Source organism: Vicugna pacos, chromosome 13 (assembly GCF_048564905.1).
Source record: "Vicugna pacos chromosome 13, VicPac4, whole genome shotgun sequence".
Classification (NCBI taxonomy): domain Eukaryota; kingdom Metazoa; phylum Chordata; class Mammalia; order Artiodactyla; family Camelidae; genus Vicugna; species Vicugna pacos.
The window spans coordinates 4,998,349-5,016,760 of record NC_132999.1 but is presented as its reverse complement, the minus strand read 5'-3'; the positions used below and the strand labels follow the sequence as shown (position 1 = coordinate 5,016,760).

The following is an 18,412-nucleotide window of genomic DNA, read 5'->3' as shown; positions in this document are numbered from 1 at the left end:
GTATAACCTCTGCTTGGAACCACCCCCCATCTGGCATCAAGAACAAGAAATTTCCTTCATTCCCTTGTTCATAGAGTAACACGTGTGGCCCAGCCTCAGGGCAGGACTAGGATTTCCCAGGCATCTCTCAGTAGAGGAGAAAAACCCTGGGAAGGAGATCATGAGGTCCCCTTCCTGCAATGGCAGAACCAAACACCCCTACAGAGCAAGAGTGACAAGATGATGAGGTTGGCCAAATGATTTTATTTTTTAAAAGGGGCTGGCAGAAAAATGCACCCTAGCCCCACTGACTAGATCTTAAGATTTACTGAGACTATGATATAAGACAGAAAAATAATTACACATTAAGAAAAAGAATATGAAAAGGAATATGTGTTTACATGTAAGACTGAAACATTATGCTGTACATCAGAAATTGACACAACATTGTAAACTGACTATACTTCAACTAAAAAAAATTTTTTTAAATTACACATTAGGTCCAACCTGGCAAAGATTGTGAATTTAAGACCTGATTATGAAATCAATGGAGTAGAAAATATTCTGTACCAGGTAAACACAGGATACCACTCTAATAATATACAAAGAACATGGGAGGGAAAGAGCAGAACCAGCAAAAGAATGCAGACAACTTCTCTTAAGATTGTAAATGACTGCAGAATGCAGAGCAGGAATGTCTGAAAAAAAAAGTTTCCTTCTCATCAACCTTGAGAAAACGCCACCCTTCCAACCAGACTCGAGGATGGAGTGCTAAAAAAGATAGAAAAAGAGGAGGAGGGAAAGCGGATTGGCAGGAAAGATACTCAGCACATCTGTTCCAGTTAGATATCACCCAAGGAGCAAAACCTGCTAGAATGGTCCTACACGGGAACACGCGTTTCATCCCCCCCAGTTTTGTTAGCGGAGGCAGGGTATGCCCCCCGCCACACACAAATATTAACCCCCAGAAATACTGCATTAAAAGTGAAGTTAGTGATGCAGCCCGGAAGGGGTACTAGCGAACTAAGGAAAACCACGTGTTAATCACTCAGTCAAGGCTGGTGGGGGAGGCGGACTTCAAACAGCTCCTGCAAGGTGAGGGAGAGAAAGAATTCCTCTGGTTTTGGAGGAACAAACAGGGCAGGGCTGGGAGTCATTGGGTGGTGCCATCTGGTGGGGATTTGGGGAGGAAATAAGAGATGAAAACCTGTTGGAAAGTTAAGTTGAAGGAGACTATGGACATCTGTGAATTCCAGGTTATAGAGTCAAAATTTTATTCTGTGGGAAGTAGGATTCTACAGAAGTTTTTGAGCAGGAGTGACACTATAAAGGCATTCTAAGAAAAGTTAATCTGATAGGAGCACTGAATGGGCTGGTATGTACGGAGATAAGAATGGTGGACAGAAGATGAATTCCAGGAGCTGCCTAGTTAACTTATCTGTATTGCTAGAGTGCAAACTCTGAGGATCTCCATCTAGAAAGAAACAGTATGAAAATAAGACTGCAGGTGCCACAGCCAGACTGCCCAGGGGCTCAAGTCCCGCTCTGCCACTTCCTGGCTGAAGGACCACAAGCTTATCCACACAAAGTGGGTGAAAATTGAATCTACCTCACAGACTGCAGCGAGGGTGAAATGAACTAACAAACGTGAAACACTTACAGTGCCTGGCACGTGGCACATGCAGCGCTGCGTGTGAGCTGTCCGTGGTAACGTGGTCACAGCTATATTCCCAAGAGAATTCTTGGCATATGAGGTGCTTCATACATATTTTTAACTAACAAGGGAAGAGTCTAGAGAGAAGACAGTGAGTTTGGCAAAACACAAGGAGACGCAGCTTTGAGGAAAAACCCATGGGATTTTAGTAGCTGAGGGTGAAGAAGGTAAGTCAAAGAGGGTGACGAGGCCTTGTGCATAGGAAAATTAGGATTTTAGTCACATTATTAGATCAGGAAGTTGGTTTGGCCAGAGAAGTAATTGGAAGACAATTAAAATTAACCAAATGGCAGAAGGGACATTATATCTCCTCCTTCCAAGCAACACTTACCACAGGCCTATTTCATAGGTTATCAGAGTTGAATCTTCAAAACCCAAAATTAAAATGAAATTTTTTTTAAAAAAATGCTAAGCATATACATTTCCCAGTGGCCCTGCATCTCGCCTCTGTCGTTTCTTTGACAGGAACTTGCTGACCCTAAAACTTGAGCTGAGAGGGTGTGTCACGCAGGGACAAGACCTCTTTATGAACACAGAATAAAGATGAGACTTTAGTAATGGCAGGGACCGCCTCTCTCATTTCTAAAACTATATGGAGGTCTTTTCAGAAAGGCATTTATTTTTGTGTTCCAGAAATCACATCTTTACAAACATTTTTACAAGGACGGCAGGATGATTGTTTGCCAGTGGAGCCTAATATCCCAAATCAGTGCTGTTTTTAAAAGGACGCGTGTTGGAAGAGGAGGGTAATAGCTTAGTGGCAGAGGGCATGCCCTAGGTCCTGGTTCAATCCCCAGTACCTCCATTAAAAAAAAAAAAAAAAAGCACGTTTCAAATGTAGTTACTTACAGAGAAGCCTCCCTAAAACTGGCTTAGTGCCACAAGCCCCGAAACTAGATGGCGATGGATAATAAAGAGCTTAATAAGCTGAATTTAAACAAAAGGGCCCCATGCAGCCTTGGGACACTCTTGACAGTGCCTGGGGGGTGTGGGTGGTGGGGGGAGTGTTTACTTAGAGCACTTAGCTACTGATAAACAGAAAACTCAGCATTCCATAAATCCAAAATCCAAACAGTCCAAAGTGCAGATTTCCAAAGTGTATTTAAAGATGAGCAATTTCAAGCACACAGATCGCTTTGGACTGGGCAGCCTTCAGCAGCCCACGAGCCTCATTCAGATACAGAAAGGCCACCTCCCATAGAGATCTCGTGTTATCTGTATCTACAGTTCCTGGGACAGATGACCCGTGATCACTTCCTTAAACAAAGCTGTCATCTAAACCGAACTTCGACCTACCACTTGCCCTTCAGAGTCAACATCATTTTACAGTTTTATGAACGTGAGGGTGGCCTTTCAGAACAAAAGTCAAGGACAGAACACATGAAACCAGTTTCATCTTGGGGTTAGGAAAAGAAAAAAAAAAACGAACGGATCACAGAATTTACCTGTGTGGTGACCATGACTATCTTCAAAATCTGCAAACACAGTTTCCATGGAATCTGTTGTCTGGCTCGGAATTTTTCACAAGGGTTCATGAAGTAAAACTTCAGGTCTTCCCTCAGACAGTCTTCTTTCACCTCAGAATCGAGATGAGCCATTGAATCTCTGCCACAGAAGATCAATTTTTAAATACACAGAACAGCCTGTCCATCCAGAGAGCTCCTGAATAACACTTCCCATTCACCTGCTTTACCCGTTCTGACAAGCAAAACTCTCTCTCCAACCAGTGAACTCTTTTTCACTTTAGAAATCTGAAAATTATTCGGGACCTTCTAGCGCCTGCCTTTACTCATAGCTAGCCACCTTTTCCACAATGGCCAAATGACAAAAATAGGATTTTATTTCCAAGACTTGTCAGTTCCTACATCTTAATATATAGCATTCACCTGTCACTGGAATATTAACAGAAACTGGATGGAATACTTTCATGATACCCCAGGGGTGAAGTCACAGACATTTAGTATAGACTAATGGAATTAAATTGTTATGGAAATAAGAGAACATTTGTTCTATAACTCTATACTGAAAGGAGAAGGATTATGTCTCTTTGGATGATATATCGGTGATTATAAGATTTCAAAATATAATATCTTTAAAAAATTAAATAAAGCATCTCTCTAGTTAGATGATACATTAAAAAAAAATTTTCTTTTACTATTTCAAGGGCTCTGGACTCAGGAATGGGCACATAATCCAAGCTAGGTCAAAAAGAACCAATGAGATGTGGCCACAGGACTGTAATTATAATTGATGGAAGAGATTCAGTCTTTTCACTAAGTAGTCCCCAAAGTGGGGTGTGCAAAACATCCATTAGGAGAATAGAAAATATCAGTACTTCTATTTTATTCTTCATCTTCAAAACAAAACATTGAACTCTAATAAGTAATATAACTATAGAAAAACAGTGGTATATAGTAGCATACAATTTTTAAATAAATGTTTACACATCAGGGATATGTGCTTAACTTCTACTGGTGAATATGTAATCAGCAAAGTTTGGGGATCATAAACTTAACACATAGACTGTGAGTCTAGAGTTCCTAGAAGTCATCTCGCCATCTCACCTGGAAGCCATCATAGAATTTGCCAAAGAGTGGAGCTAACACAGAAGAACAGACAAGACTGCCTAATGACAATGTTTTAGTTCCTGGATCCAGCTGTGTCTGAAGCCTTCAATCTAACTAACCTAAAGCACAAAGAGAATATATTTTTGTTAGGGTTAGGGTTAAGGTTAACACTTCCTGTGCTGGGTGCTTGGGACACGAAGCTGAACAGGTTCCCTGACCTTCAGATGATCAGCATCCAGTAGGAGAAACAGAACTGTGAGTGCAGATTCACAAGTTACCAAATAGCTCAGTGGATGCTGTACTATAAATGCAAAACATACTACAGAAGCAGGAGTCTATCTCGGGTGAGCCGGGTTCTGAGAGCCCGAGGGGAGATCCTCTAACAGGTCATATCACGTGGAGTGGTGAGTGCTGTGGCGCACTGGACGAGGAACATTGTGGGAGGCATTTCCAAGAAGGTGGCATCTTAACTGTGCCTGAGAGCTACATCCTCCCACGTGAACCTTCAAACCCCTGAGAACACGCCTATGGAAGCCTCTGTGGGCATGTCTGAGCAAAACCAAACTGAGCGTTAACCACCAGCACTTCAGTGGATCGGTGCTGCTAATGTGTCCAAACTGATGATTCACAACGTCTCTTCATTTAGTAAAATAAAAAGGGCATCTGAAAAGTTGTGACCGAACCCTGAGAATTAGCCCCTGGAAACCCCTCCCCCACACACACCCTGGCCTTCAGGGTGAGAACCACTGTACTGGAGAAAGAGGAGGTTGCTTCTCGAAAACAGTAGAGTGAAACACAGGGCATGAGGTCAAGCGCCTGTGAACACCCTGTGTGTCAAGCTCTGCCAGAGGCATCTTCCCGCCTCCCAGGAGCTCAGTCCAGTGGAAGGGAGAGATGTGAAGAGATAAAAGCATAATAAAATGTGTTAAGTGCTCTAACTGAAGTTTGTGCTGAGAGAACAGAGAGAAGAGAATTGATGCAGCCCAATTTTTTCGAGAGGCTTCAAGTAACTCTTCCAGCTTTTGGTTTCCTCAACTAATACGGCCACTAAATGTTCAAGAAATGATAAGGGGTAAGGGGGGTGGGGCGGTCGGTATAGCTCGGTGGTAGAACACACGCTTAGCATGCACAAGGTCCTGGGTTCGATCCCCAGTACTTCCACCAAAACAATAAATTAATTAAAAGAAATGATAACTGATGTTAATATTACACTATGAAATCTTATTAAGAAGGTAAGTCTCAGGCAAGGGAAAAAAAGGCAAAGTAGAAGATGATAAACACGGGGCTCACTCACTGTTAAATTATTCATACTTCTGCACCCTTCCCGAAGTTATTCACTTAGGTATTTAGAGAGGAGTTGTAGCCCTGCTAGCATTGTGAAGAATAAAAAGAAAAATTAAAAAGCTAGCATGAAAAACTTTCCCTTCAAGCGTACAAGAGCTGAGTTGAAATATAGGATATACTCGTCAAATGTGGTCAACTTGATGATAGAATGATAGAAACACACAAAAAAATTAATGATACGTTAGTTCCAAAATTCTGGTAACTCCGGGGGAGGGTATAGCTCCGTAGTAGAACACACACTTAGCATGTACAAGGTCCTGAGTTCAATCTCCAGTATCTCCTAAAAATAAACCTCCCCCCACCAAATTAATAATAATAATAATATTGTTGTTGTTATTATTATTATTATTATTATTATGGCATCTCAAGGAAAATGTAAATGTGTAAGCTTTCTAAACTTTACTTTTCTGAAGTCTCCTTCTTGCTCCACTCTTCTCAATTTGTGGATTTTCCCCAAGTTCCCTGGTAGGTAACATGTGTGTGCACAGGCATACATATAACCAGGCATCTTAACACTATAACAAAAAATACAATGGTGCAAAAAAAAATGTGCTAAGAGAAAAGAGGGAAAACTAAAAACCAAAAAGAGACAGGACAATCTCCTAAGTCTAAAACATTCCTGCATTTGACACACACACCCCGTCTAGGGCTGAGAACTGGGCTGGGTGTTTGGTACAGGAGGCCTGAAAGCTGCAGTCACAACTCTGTAAGCAAGAATTGAATCAGCAGGGGGAATACTGAAGCTTCCATCACAAATGATGAAAATCACCAACAGGTTTAGAAAAGGACAGAGAGTTGCTAACTGGGGGGAACACCACCGGGGGAAGTGAAAGTGACTACACCATAAAAACAGTTAAGGAACAGAAATCAATGAGGATTTAAGTTGCACGTATTCATCAACTGCAGGGCAGTCATGCAATTGAAATTGCAGGAAATAAATATGAGCAATCATGACTCTTATGAATTATTTTTATTTTGCTATACCCTAGGAAGCATACAATCTGGATTGTGTAAGCTTTATAAATGGCACAAAGACCCAAATATGAAAGAAGAAAAAAGCATAGTACTTGTAAGAATTAAAAACAAGATTTGAATAGAATGGAAAGTTACCCACACAGTAGGCTAAATAAAAGTTCGAGAAGCTGTACTTAGGCAGGAAGACTGAGACTGGTACTGTGGGGAGAAGTTGGGAAGAAAGTCCAGCAAAGCTACCATCAGTTATTAAGAAAATCTCCTCTTTTTCCAGATAATCTGGGCTGTGTGATGTCAGCTCATTTGAAGGCTATCATATGACCAAGGGCAATTCCAGCTTTATCAAATCAATGACTAAAAGAGCCTATGCAAACTTGAAGTTTTAAAAAAAGCAAAATGGAACAAATTACCAGCAATTCTTAACCTCATTAAGGACATAAACCCCCACAGAACTTGTGAAGGCTTTTGACCTTTGCCTTGGAAGAATGCACACACCAGTTTCAGTGATGGTACCTTGTTCCTTTTAGCACAATCTGCTCAGCAAATAAGCTAGCCAGCTCAGACTGCTACTGCTTTCCAGCTTGCGTGACCCTCACTCTACTCAAAAAGAGGTAAGAAAGTTTGTTTTCTACTGCAGTGGCCTCCAAAGCGGGGTGCATGCACACAAGAGGGTATGCAAGACCATCCACTGGGATATGAGCAAAGAGAAATTAAGATTGATAAGTTTCAGTGTATGAGTTTTACAACCCAAGATACCCTCATGTGGTCAGAAGCCCGGATGCCTGTATTTGACTCATGCACGTCATTCTGGGGAGAGTGCCACTTCCCAGAGTATGGGTTCATGGTGGTTCCCTCACTGGTTTTCAGCATATTCCCACCATTTACAGTTTACATGGGCCCATTTAAGCATTTTTTAGAGTATATTACCCACTTTAGTTAACCCTCACAAAGTGGGCAAGGGACATTAAGATTCTCGCAAAACATTAGACTCATTGTAAAACCCAATGTAAGCCTAAATTAACATCAAGAAAATGGGAGCGCTAACATTCCCTAACATAAACTTTGTGGGCCGTGAGTTAAAAACAGCTGAAAAGCAAATCTGATCTGAAAAGAAATGGGGGGAAAAAAAAGACGGATTTATCAAAAGAGTATTTAAAATATTGACTAAATCTACTATTGTTAAATGATAAATCTGGCCCTATGGGTGTATAGTGTACCCTAAGATACTAGGTAATGATACTGCAAAGTCACAGTAATATAAAGTCACTGCATATGGCAATTACATTTCTTTTCCTTTTTTATTGAAGTGTAGTTAATTTACAACGCTGTGTTAGTTTCTGGTGTACAGCATAGTGATTCAGTTACACAAAGCAGAAATTGACTTACAGATACAGAGAACAAACTTACGGCTACCAAAGGGGAAAGGAGGGGGAGGGATAAATTAGGAGTTTGAGATTAGTGATTCTTCTTAACATCCTCATCTGTCTCATCCCTTAAAATGTTCATTTTACCTATTTCATAGGATATATGGTTTACATACAATGTATAAATATTCACTCAGAGAGAATGGATGTTCTTTTAACTGATGGGGTTAAGGTATCAGAAATATTTGGGACTACTTCAGTGTTCCAGAGCTGCAGCCATACTTGAGATGTGGTTGCTGTTTTGTTACCCGAGCTGATACTATAAACTCCTGAGCTCAAGAGAAATTGATGCTTGTTCCCCAAGCTCCAGCAAATCAATGGAATATGACCTTGGCAGGTATCTCTTCCTCTTTCAGGCCTGTTCAGGTATCACGTACTGAAGCGGCAGCACCAGAAATAGAAGGCTTTTTCTAATTCACAACTAGCACTTCCTAGTCACAGAGGATGGGGCAGGGGACGCAGGGTGAACCAGTCCCCAGATCTGTCCTCCTTCCTGCATCCTCATCGCAGTGAACAGCACCACCAGTCTGCCTTCCAGGAGCTGACATCTGTGCAGCTCTGCATGATCTGCTCCCACTGCCATTTTTGCTCAAAACTTAATTGTCTGCATAATCTTAAATGGACTATAATGAGCCCCACTCCTGATTTCTGCCCCTTAGGGGCAACCACTTTTATCTCTTTTTTCCCCCAATTTATTTATTTTAATATTTCTGAACAACACTATTCCACTATTTTTTCCTCTTTTGGATATTATCAATTTATATCCTCCTGTGGAAAATATGGATTTAGCTCTTATAGCTGCCACCCACCAGCAAACACTTTTTCTCCCTACTCAACTTTCCGATAAAGTGGTTTTTTTAATTTTAATTTATATTTATTTTTTTAATGGAGGTACTGGGGATTGAACCCAGGACCTTGTGCATGCTAGTCATGTGCTCTGCCACTGAGATATACTTTCCCTCAATCCAAAATTTTTATTCCCTACCACCCCATCCAGAATTTTTATTAAAACTTTATGGGAGGGGGTTGGGTATAGCTCAGCAGTAGAGCACATGCCTAGCATGCACAAGGTCCTGGGTTCAAAGCTCAGTCCTTCCATAAAAAAATTCGGGGGGGGGGGATAAATTAACATTCAGAACTTGTAAGTGAATATGCAATTAGTCTTTACATTTGAGCCGTTGGTACACTGTGATTTTATATTCTCTCTTGTAAAAAATTTTTTTTCTGAAGTTAATTGCCTTTTTTCCCATTTGCTTAGTTTTCTCCATATCAACCAGGACTTTATCAACAAATTCCGGCTGAGTCTGCCAGCTCCTTTCAATACAGTCAAGCTGTCAACCCCCATCTCCCCCTGGAGCCCACATCCTCCTGTTCCAACTACACTGGTTGTTTTCTAACACCTACTCAGGGCCATCAGTTTGGGAATTCCATTCACCTCCTTCCTGTATTGGATTCCACATTTCCTGGATCCCATGTCCACCTCTTTCTTTATTCCCTCATTTTTGTGAAGAGTATTCCTCAGTTCCTCCTTGTGAGAGGAAGTCTGGAAGGGAAATTTTGAGACCTCCCATGGCAGACACTGCTAGTCACCCCCCAGTATCTGTTCCTCCCTTCTTCCTAATTTTGTTGAGGGCAGGAGTGTATTTAGACCAAGGACAGAATAACTCAGTATTAGAGCTAGACAAGATCTTAGGATCACTGTTTTCACACTGGGTTGCACACTGAGTCACTTGGGGTGCCCAGCTTCCCCCCTCAGAGATTCTGGCCCGATTGGTGTGGGTGCAGCCTGGGCATCAGGGCTTCTAAAAAGCTCCCCCGGGTAATTCTCGTGTGCACCCAGTTTGAAAACCTTACCTTAGAGATCACCTGCTCCTATCTCCTCATTTTACAAATGAGGCAGTTAAGGTGCCCTGAGGTTGCAGTTTGCCCCAAACTAGAAGAATCCAATTTTACTGACTCTCTTGTCCAGTGTTCCTTCCTGATCCCTGAATTAATGTTTCTTAAAGAGCAATGGCCTGTAAGATGGTCAGGAATAAAGAAAAAAAAAGTTATGTTCAAATAAACTAATGCTTCAAACAGTTCTCATATTTGAAACTGGGATAATTTCGCATCCTAGTCCATAAATTCAGGAGACTTCTAAATGGTCATGTTATTGCAATGAGAAGGAAAAAAAAACAGTAAAGCCATGTGATGGAAGGAATCCAACATTTACCTTCCTCAAGGTATTTTTGTGCTTCAAATTCTCAAAAGCAAACTTTGGGTTTCCATTCATTCCACTGCCTTAAACTTGCTCAGAGTGAACTACCTTTTGCTGCAGATTCCAACAGCCACTTCTCAGGTCTTGGCTGCGTGGCTGGGCAGCATTGGATCCAGCTGACCCCTACATCCCTGGAACAACCTCATCCCTCCACTTCTAGGACACCTCGCCCCCCTAGTTTTCTTCCTACTTCATTGGGCATCTCTGAATCTCCTTTACTGGTTCCTCTTCCATCCGACTTCCAGATGCCGGGGTGCCTCGGGACACAGTCCAGGGCTCTTCTATCCTCTACCCTCCCTTCTAGAAGAGTTCCTCGTGTCCTGTGGCTTTAATACTATCCACATGATGTGGACTTTACACATTTGCACCCGCAGCAAATGTCTCTCTTGATCAGACTCCCTTCTCCAACCTCTCCCCTGAAACTCCACCCACATGACTAATTGGTTTCTCATACCAACCCTCCACCCTCTTCTCCACACATCTGCTCCATGCAGTGATCACACACATTCATCCAGATGTTTCAGCCGCAGTCCTTCATTCCGTCAGTCGTTCTCCACACTGGCTGCACAGTCATCACCTGGGAAATTTTTAAAGGTTTCAGTGCCCAGCTTTCCAGCCCTGAGACAGTCAGCTTTAATTGATGCCCGGGTATAAGCTGAACATTGAGAGTGTGACAAGCTTCCCGGGTGATTCTGACGTGCAGCAAAGTACAGGAACTTTTGCTCCAGAGGCATTGCTTTGAGGCCCCTTTTCCTCAGCCCTCACACCCACTCAATCAAGTCTTCCTTCAAAGCCCAACATGGAGCGGTCCCCTTCTCTATCCACTGCAGCCTCCTTGATTAAAGCATCATCATCTCTTGCTTGACAACTGCAGCAGTGCTTCAGTTCTCCATGTAGTGCCAGATGGGTAGTCCTAGAAGTGTAGGACAGACACCACTTCCTTACCCTGTAGAGGCCTCCTCCTGCTCTCAGACTAAAATCCAATCCTCTTACCATGGCCTAAAAGTTTCCTGCCCGCTCCTTTCCATCTCTTCCCCTTCCTCACGACGCCACACCTCCTTCCTGGCCCTGGAAACCTCCCTGCTCTGGGCATGCACACTTGCCTGTCATCGCCCCTCTTGTTATTCTCCCAGCTCTCTGCACATCTGGATCCTTCTCGTCCTTCACTGTGCAGCTCAACTGGCACCTCTTGAGAGCGGCTCCTTGACCACTCTATTAAAAGAGGCCTTCCCACAGCCTCTCTCATCACTTAATTGATATTGCAGTGTTTATCAGTTTTCCCTCCAAGAGAACTTCATGAAAGGCCAGGTCTTGATTATCAGTGTATCCGCCGGCATACAGCAGAGTACTGAGCACATAACAGGTGTTTAATGAATATTTCTTGGAAAAAAGAAATGAGCCAGTGAAGAAGATGACAACCCTAACTGCATGAACTTTCCCTTGGCTAGTACCCACTAAGATCAAATGAAAAACAGCAACAACAAATGTAACAGAAAAAGCACAACCACAACAACAGACAGTCCACAATATTGACGTGAAAAACTGAATTAAAAATATACTTAAAAGTCTTGCTTAGCCAAGATATATTAGAGAGTTTTAGGCAATTTAGTTGCTTGGTTTGCTGATTAGAAACTGTGTTTTACTTCAATTAATATTCCTGAAGTCTTTCCAAAGAATGAATTATTCAATGAATTTCTATTATGAAAACCTGCGGTCCTCAGGGGATGCAAAATGCAAAATAAAACTGAGACACATTAAAAAAAATAAAAATGATAGAAGCATAAGATATAGAATTTTTTTAAAAAACATAATTTAACACACCTTTCTATGCGTAAGAGAATTCAGAAGCCAATGAAAATGAATGACAGATTTTAACAGAAAAATTTAAGACTTCAAAAAGTTAAAAGACAGACTGGGAAAAAATGTCTACAATGTAACAGGCAAAAGTTGACTATTACCTGTAGAGATCTCCAAATTAGTAATAAGAGGTCAACTCAATACAGTAAGAGGTAAAGGGTCAGAACAGACTAATGAACATTTAACAACAACAAAAATGTACTAACAGTCAGATTGGTGAAAGTCTATCATAGATTTTATTTATCAATAATGCAAAAAAAAACTGCTATTGAAGGGAAATGTAAATTTTTGAAGGGCACTTGGGCAGTATCTAGACTAGTATCTGTGGTCTAGAAATCAAACTTCTATGGATTTGTATTACAAGTGTTGAAATAATCAGTCAAAATGACGGTTTCAGAAATGTTCACTGCAAATCTATTTGCAACTTTGTATTGATTAAAGATGCCTATAACATGTTAAGTTTTTTCAGAATTACAAAGTAAACATATTGAGATCTCATTTTTCCAAAAATGTGGAGATACACACACACACACACACATATATACATTTAAAAAGTCTAGAAGGGCATACACCAGAAAAAAATTGGTAATCTCTGTGAAGTAGTATTATAGGTGATCTTAATTCTCTTCTTCAACTTTTCCATATTTTCTTGATTTTTAATGATATGAATTCTTGAGTTATCATTATAAGTTAAAATAAGCTATTTCAAAGAGTCCAATAGTACGTATTAAGTAATCAAATATTTCCCTGCCCTTAGTCTGTGTGTGGTGGATGGGAGTGGAGAGAAAATGCAAAGATTAAAAATCCAGTGTTTCTACAGGAATGACCATGTTGGCCCCAGGGTGAATGTTCCAGGGCAATATGGCAGATGGAAGATTTTAGCCCCATGTCAAGAACTCCCACATGAGTTTTGTTGGGTTTTGTTTTTCACACCAGTTCCTAAATGAACTGATTTTCTCATGATGTGCTAATCTCACGAAAGAGAGGGAGAAAATGATCAGGATCTGGGATAGTTGGATAGTAAAGGAAATTAAAGAAAAAAAAAAGTCAAAGAAAGAAAACTTAGTTACCTTCCCAGCACAGCTGTCAGGACATAAATGGCATGGTCATTCTAATTCTGAGGAGCACCCAGAAAAAAGAGACTACAGGGGCTTTTCATTTTCCACTAGAGCTACCCATACAAGATGAACATGCCACAACCTTCAGGAATTTCCCTAAAGGCAATCGTGCCACCAAGTTCCTATAAAATCATTTCCCATCACCACTTTGCTGCCTCAGGCCAGCAGGAAAGCAGAACTAAGACTTGGCATTTTAAAAAGTGCTTGTTCTGAGCAAGCCATACCCCCTACGACAACACATCCTGAAGAATCAGCTCCCTGGGTCAGAGACAGAAGTAAAGCAAAACGCCATTTCTCAGCAACACAGGATTCTAAACGCAGGTAGCGCTGGGGAAGGTGACAGGAATTACAGCCTTACATTTTGCTTCCTCTAACGTTTCCAATAAGCGCTCAATTTGACAAGGTCACACTGATGACTTTCCCTAAGGAAAGGTAAAATTAATAGGAATTATAAAGGTATAACTCAACTAAAATTAAAGTTATAATTAATCATTTTTTCCCTCAAACCACTGGATGAGTTTACCTTATCTTTGGACAAGCCCACCCCAGTGGCAGCTGGCGAACCCCTAGATCCGCAGTATCTCTGCCACTTTGGCTAGTTGCTATACATGATAGGATTTTTTTAAAGCCCACCATTTAAATTGTGTGTCTCCTGGAATTACACCAAGGACAATTTTCCTGAATCTTTAGCCTCACTAGTCACTAATTATTACCTGGTAGATGTTTTAGGCTGAAACCACCAGAGGTATTCAAGGGGAGATACCAAAATACAACTTCAAAGAAGGAAGCAGTCCCCCACTGGGGGGCAAGAAGGACCTACTGGCAACATACCCCCAAAGCTCTCTTGTCACCCCCAGAAAAAGGAGGTGGGGCCAAGCTCAAAACAGAGTAAAAAACTCAGCTACAGGCTGAGAAAAGTAAGTGGGAAGGAAAAACCTCAGATGGTTGCCAAAGCGAACAAGTATGTAAACAAATCATAACATGGCTTTATGCATCTGATACTAAGAGCATCCTGCAGTTTGACAAAGAAAATCAAGTCTGGAAATAAAATGACTTTTCCCGTGAAGCCCAGAGCACATGATGGAAGAGCTCACTGAAGGGTGATTTCATTCTTGAGAAGTGACACGTGGAGCTTGGACTCCAGGCCTCAGCTAGAGAGAACAGGCCAACCTCAGAGAAGACTCCACGTTTAATTTTCACAGCCACATGGGTTTTCTTTGGCCATGATTTTGGCCACTTTGAAAATTGTAGCCTCAGGAAGCCACCAGTTTTTCCACTAAAATTAAAGTTATAATGAATCATTCTTTTAAGAATTGTCTTATGCCAGGTTTTACTTCACTGGTAAAGACTTGGCCAAAGAGATTAGCTTGTGTGTATGATCGCCCCTGACTTTCAGTTCTGTATTCTCTGCCCCGCTGTACAAAACCTGGCTCCCTACTCTTCCTACTTGCCTCATTAGATATTTTAGATGCATTATTTTATTGTTCAAAACGCCACTTTTGATATGCTCCTCCTTGGAGAAAAGAACGTGGCCTCCTCAAACACTTCATAAGGATTTACCCATTTTCAAGTGCAGGAGATTAAATACAACAGGCACTATTATAATGTCTTTTGCATGGAAATAATCAGAAGTGTGGGAAATGTGCCTGTTTTTAAAGCATCCAAGTCACAGAACCTGCTTTATGGAAGATTTGCTAAAGGAGAAGGGCGAGTTCACAGTAATGGGAGTTTAACTTGTCTTGAGGTAGGAAGAGGAAGATGAGCTAACATTTTGAGAAGGCTGACTCAATAGGAAAAGGCTACCAGATTCCCCCAAACTTGTGCTGTTTGGTTGGTACATCACAGAGGTGGTGAGTAGTTTCTGAAGTGTGAAGTCCACATCCTACCTCTGGGAGAACCATATGGTTAATACCCTCAACACAAGAGATCAGAATTTGCACCCCCTCCTATCTCTTTCTCACTGACTCCTTCCACTCTCAGTTTGAGATGAAACACAATCCTCTGTTCCCCACTGGTACTGTACAGCCAGACAATCCAAATCTGATTCCCCTCAAAACCCAGTTATGCGCACACCCAAGTGTGTGTCCTCTACTCTAAGAATGGGAGCTTCTGAAGATACTCACTGCATGTGATAAAACCATTTAAGTCCTGAAGGAAATGTGCTAAGAAAAATACTGAAGTCAAGATTTTAAAAAAAATTATACACCATACCCACCATAAGCCTGTTTATCAGTCCAAGCAGAAGATAGTAAATAAACCTAGAGTCAAATTGCTCCAGACCTTTTAGGTCAGTGATGTTAGGACTATGGTAGATGGAAGCAGTGCATAACTTCTACCCTCTGCTTTGTTAAAAATAAACACTTAGCATTAAGAGAGACGGCTTATCGATTACATGATACCCTGGCATTTTGAGGTGACATTCACAGGTATCCAGCTGCCAAAAAAGTTGCACCAAAGTTTCGTCTTCTACTTCAAAACTGGTCTTTCAAAAGTCTTAAAAATATATGCCACAGTTGCTTGGAATTAGTTAAATACTTATCTGGACAGCGACCAGAGATCGAGTAAATCCTCCCCTTGAATTCTGGCTTCCCTTGCTAGAATTAAGTCCGTTTATAATATGGGGAGCTTCGCGCAGGAAAGGCGAGAAAGTCTCCACACTATTTTAGGAAAGTTTAACGGCCACTACTCTATGTGTTTTGCGAGCAGAAGAAGGGGAGCCAAGGCCTGTTTGTACTCACCTCCCCCCCCCGGCTCAGGGCTCAGCTGCACGGCTGGGTGGTTGGAGCTTAGACCACGAAGGTGGGGCCCCCTGGCAGCACCATCGGGCTGAACTGTACGCCTTTTCATAAAGGCAGAGGAATTGGGGTTAACCACGCTATAACCCTCCCACCTGAGGAAAAGGCCTGTTTGTTCCGGAAGGCAAAGCCCAGCCTGATTTAACTAACTGCAAGCAGTTACTATGAGCAAGGCAGCAAGAAAGCTCTAGCCGAGAACAGGAAAGCCATTCACTTGATGATGATTTCTCCGGAGTCCAGTATCCAGAAAGATGCAGTTCAGGCGCCTCACCTGACAGTTAACCTAAAGACACTTGATCCTTCCTCTGGCCTCCCGACCTGGGGAAAAGGATAATGTGGCCAGGCCATACCTGCGCCTTCAAAACTTTCCACGGCGCTCCGGATTCGGTGCAGGAGAAGACCGTCAATGCACACGCATTTCGGCCTTGCGGGCAACGCCTCCCCCGCAGTTGGATCCCTCGTAGGCGGGCGCCCCTCCTCTCGCACCCTTCCTGCCAGTCGCCTGGTGCGCGCAGACCCTGGCCCCAGAGCGGGCGCGGCGGGTCGCTGGTGCGGCGGGCACCGCTCGGGCGGCGTCGGCGGCGGGGCTGCCAGGCTCTGGTCGGTGCGCGCAGGCGGGGGGAAGGGGCGCACGGCCAGGTGTTTCCGTCCCGCCCCGAGTCCCCACCTCCGCCCGTCGCCTCCAGCCTGGGCTGGGCGAGCTGGGGAGAGGACGGAAAGCTACTCAACTTGGTGCCCAGGGGCACTTTTTCCTCGGGTCAGCCTCTCCGAGCCCCGGGAGGCGGGCGGAGGGCCACGGGAAATGGAGCAGAGGTGCGCGCGCAAAGAGACCCAAGGAGGAAGGCACCCCGGGGTGGGGGGGCGGCCGTGGGTGCCCCGGGGAGCGACCGTGGGGTGGACGGAGGCCCCATGGCGATCGCCCTTGGGGTACTGACTGACCTGCAGCGGGGCCTCTGGGACCGACCCGAGGCTCTGCTCCACACCGGCAGGTCCAGCACCTCCACGCCGCGAGCCATGGTGCTGCCCGGAGCAGCCGGGGAACGAGGCCTCCCGCGTGGCGGGGAGAAGCGCCTTCTGAAGGGGCCCGGGCGATGGAACGCCGGGGCGGCCGGCGCGCCCTCCACACCGCCCCCGGGCGGCCGGGCTGCGCACTCCCTGCCCTCGGGGGCTCCTGATCGTTCTTCCCTCCCTAGGTCTCTGCATTCTTTGGTTTTCTACATCCATTCCTTCGTTTATTTTTTTAAGTCATTTGTATTCGGATGCATTCACAACACATTGACTGAAGGCCAAGCCGAGGGCTGAGTACTGGGGACACTGGGACAGGAAGGACATGGCCCTTTCCCTCCAGGACTTCACGTTAAATCGACAGGTTCATTTGGACAAATTCTTTCATTCATTTGGCGTGTTTTTATTCTGAAGTGCAGGTTCACAAAACTCTGTGACAAAGGGCGTATTTCGGAGAGGTTAGAAGTGCTACAGAAGCAGAGGGGAAAGAAAAACGAATGGCCTTTCGGTCGCATTGGGAAGCCAGAGCGGGCACAGAGGGACGGAGCAGACCTTCAGGGTCCCAGCTGTGGACTGCGGGAGCCCAAGCTGCTCTTCCCGCCAGGAGCGCCAAAGCAAGACGCCTGTGGGAAACGGGACAGGAATCTCAGAGGTGAGGGTCGCTGTCGCTTACCCAAATGCCACGTTCAGCTAAGGGTGATGTTGGCTTGGGAGTCCGGACAGACCAATAGCCTCTCTTCCAGGGAACCCTATTCCTACTGATAGCAGCAAAGTCCCGGGTTCCAGGCTATTTGAATCAGCAAGTATTTAAAAGGTCTCCAGGCTTAATGAGGGCAAATAATATTCTGCCAGGTAATTATTTTAATATGCATCTCCAGGTAGAAGCAGTTGAATAGTATATAACATATATAAAAGTATACATAATTGACCTCTGTCCAGTGAAAGAAAAACACACCACTTAAAAGTTGTGAGTGAAGTTTTACTCCAGGAGCTTGCTGAGGACTATAGCCCAGGAAACAGCCTGTCAGATAGCTCTGAGGAACTGCTGCCAAGAAAGTAAGGGAGAAGCCCGGATATGTATGAATTTTCTGCTGGGGGAAAAAGAGATGTCCTGGAACATCCGAAGTTTACTGCTAATCACAAAGAGCAGACATCTCAAGTTAATTTTAGTGCTTTTCTATGAATGAGAAGAATCTGGGGTCATTGAAATTTTTCCTTAGATGTGATCTTAATATCTAGCTATAGTCAAAGCCCAGAATGCTTCCTCTTTTTCTCCATCCAGAATTCCTCTCAGGGTGTACTCTCCGTGGGTGACTGAAGTGGCTAATGGCTTGATGCTCACCGAACTGAAATGGCAGGTGACATTTTTTTTTTCTTTAC

The 18,412-nt window shown here is 43.4% G+C and overlaps 1 protein-coding gene across 3 annotated transcripts in view; it reads right to left on the bottom strand.

The window, feature by feature from the left end:
- The window catches only part of MCOLN2 (mucolipin TRP cation channel 2), a 49,554-nt gene extending 32,457 nt beyond the window's left edge, over window positions 1-17,097 (bottom strand). Inside the window, exons 1-2 of one of the 3 annotated variants that reach the window (XM_031679574.2) lie at window positions 16,967-17,097; window positions 3,139-3,298 (exon numbers count right to left, since the gene is read on the bottom strand). In XM_031679574.2, coding sequence (XP_031535434.2) covers window positions 3,139-3,298; window positions 16,967-17,043 — 237 coding nt within the window. In that variant the 5' untranslated portion in view covers window positions 17,044-17,097. Of the gene's footprint in view, window positions 1-3,138; window positions 3,299-3,579; window positions 3,612-16,377; window positions 16,820-16,966 lie in introns of those variants that run through there. The other 2 variants (XM_072974077.1, XM_072974078.1) reach the window with 2 other exon arrangements.
- Window positions 17,098-18,412: the final 1,315 nt, after the last annotated feature.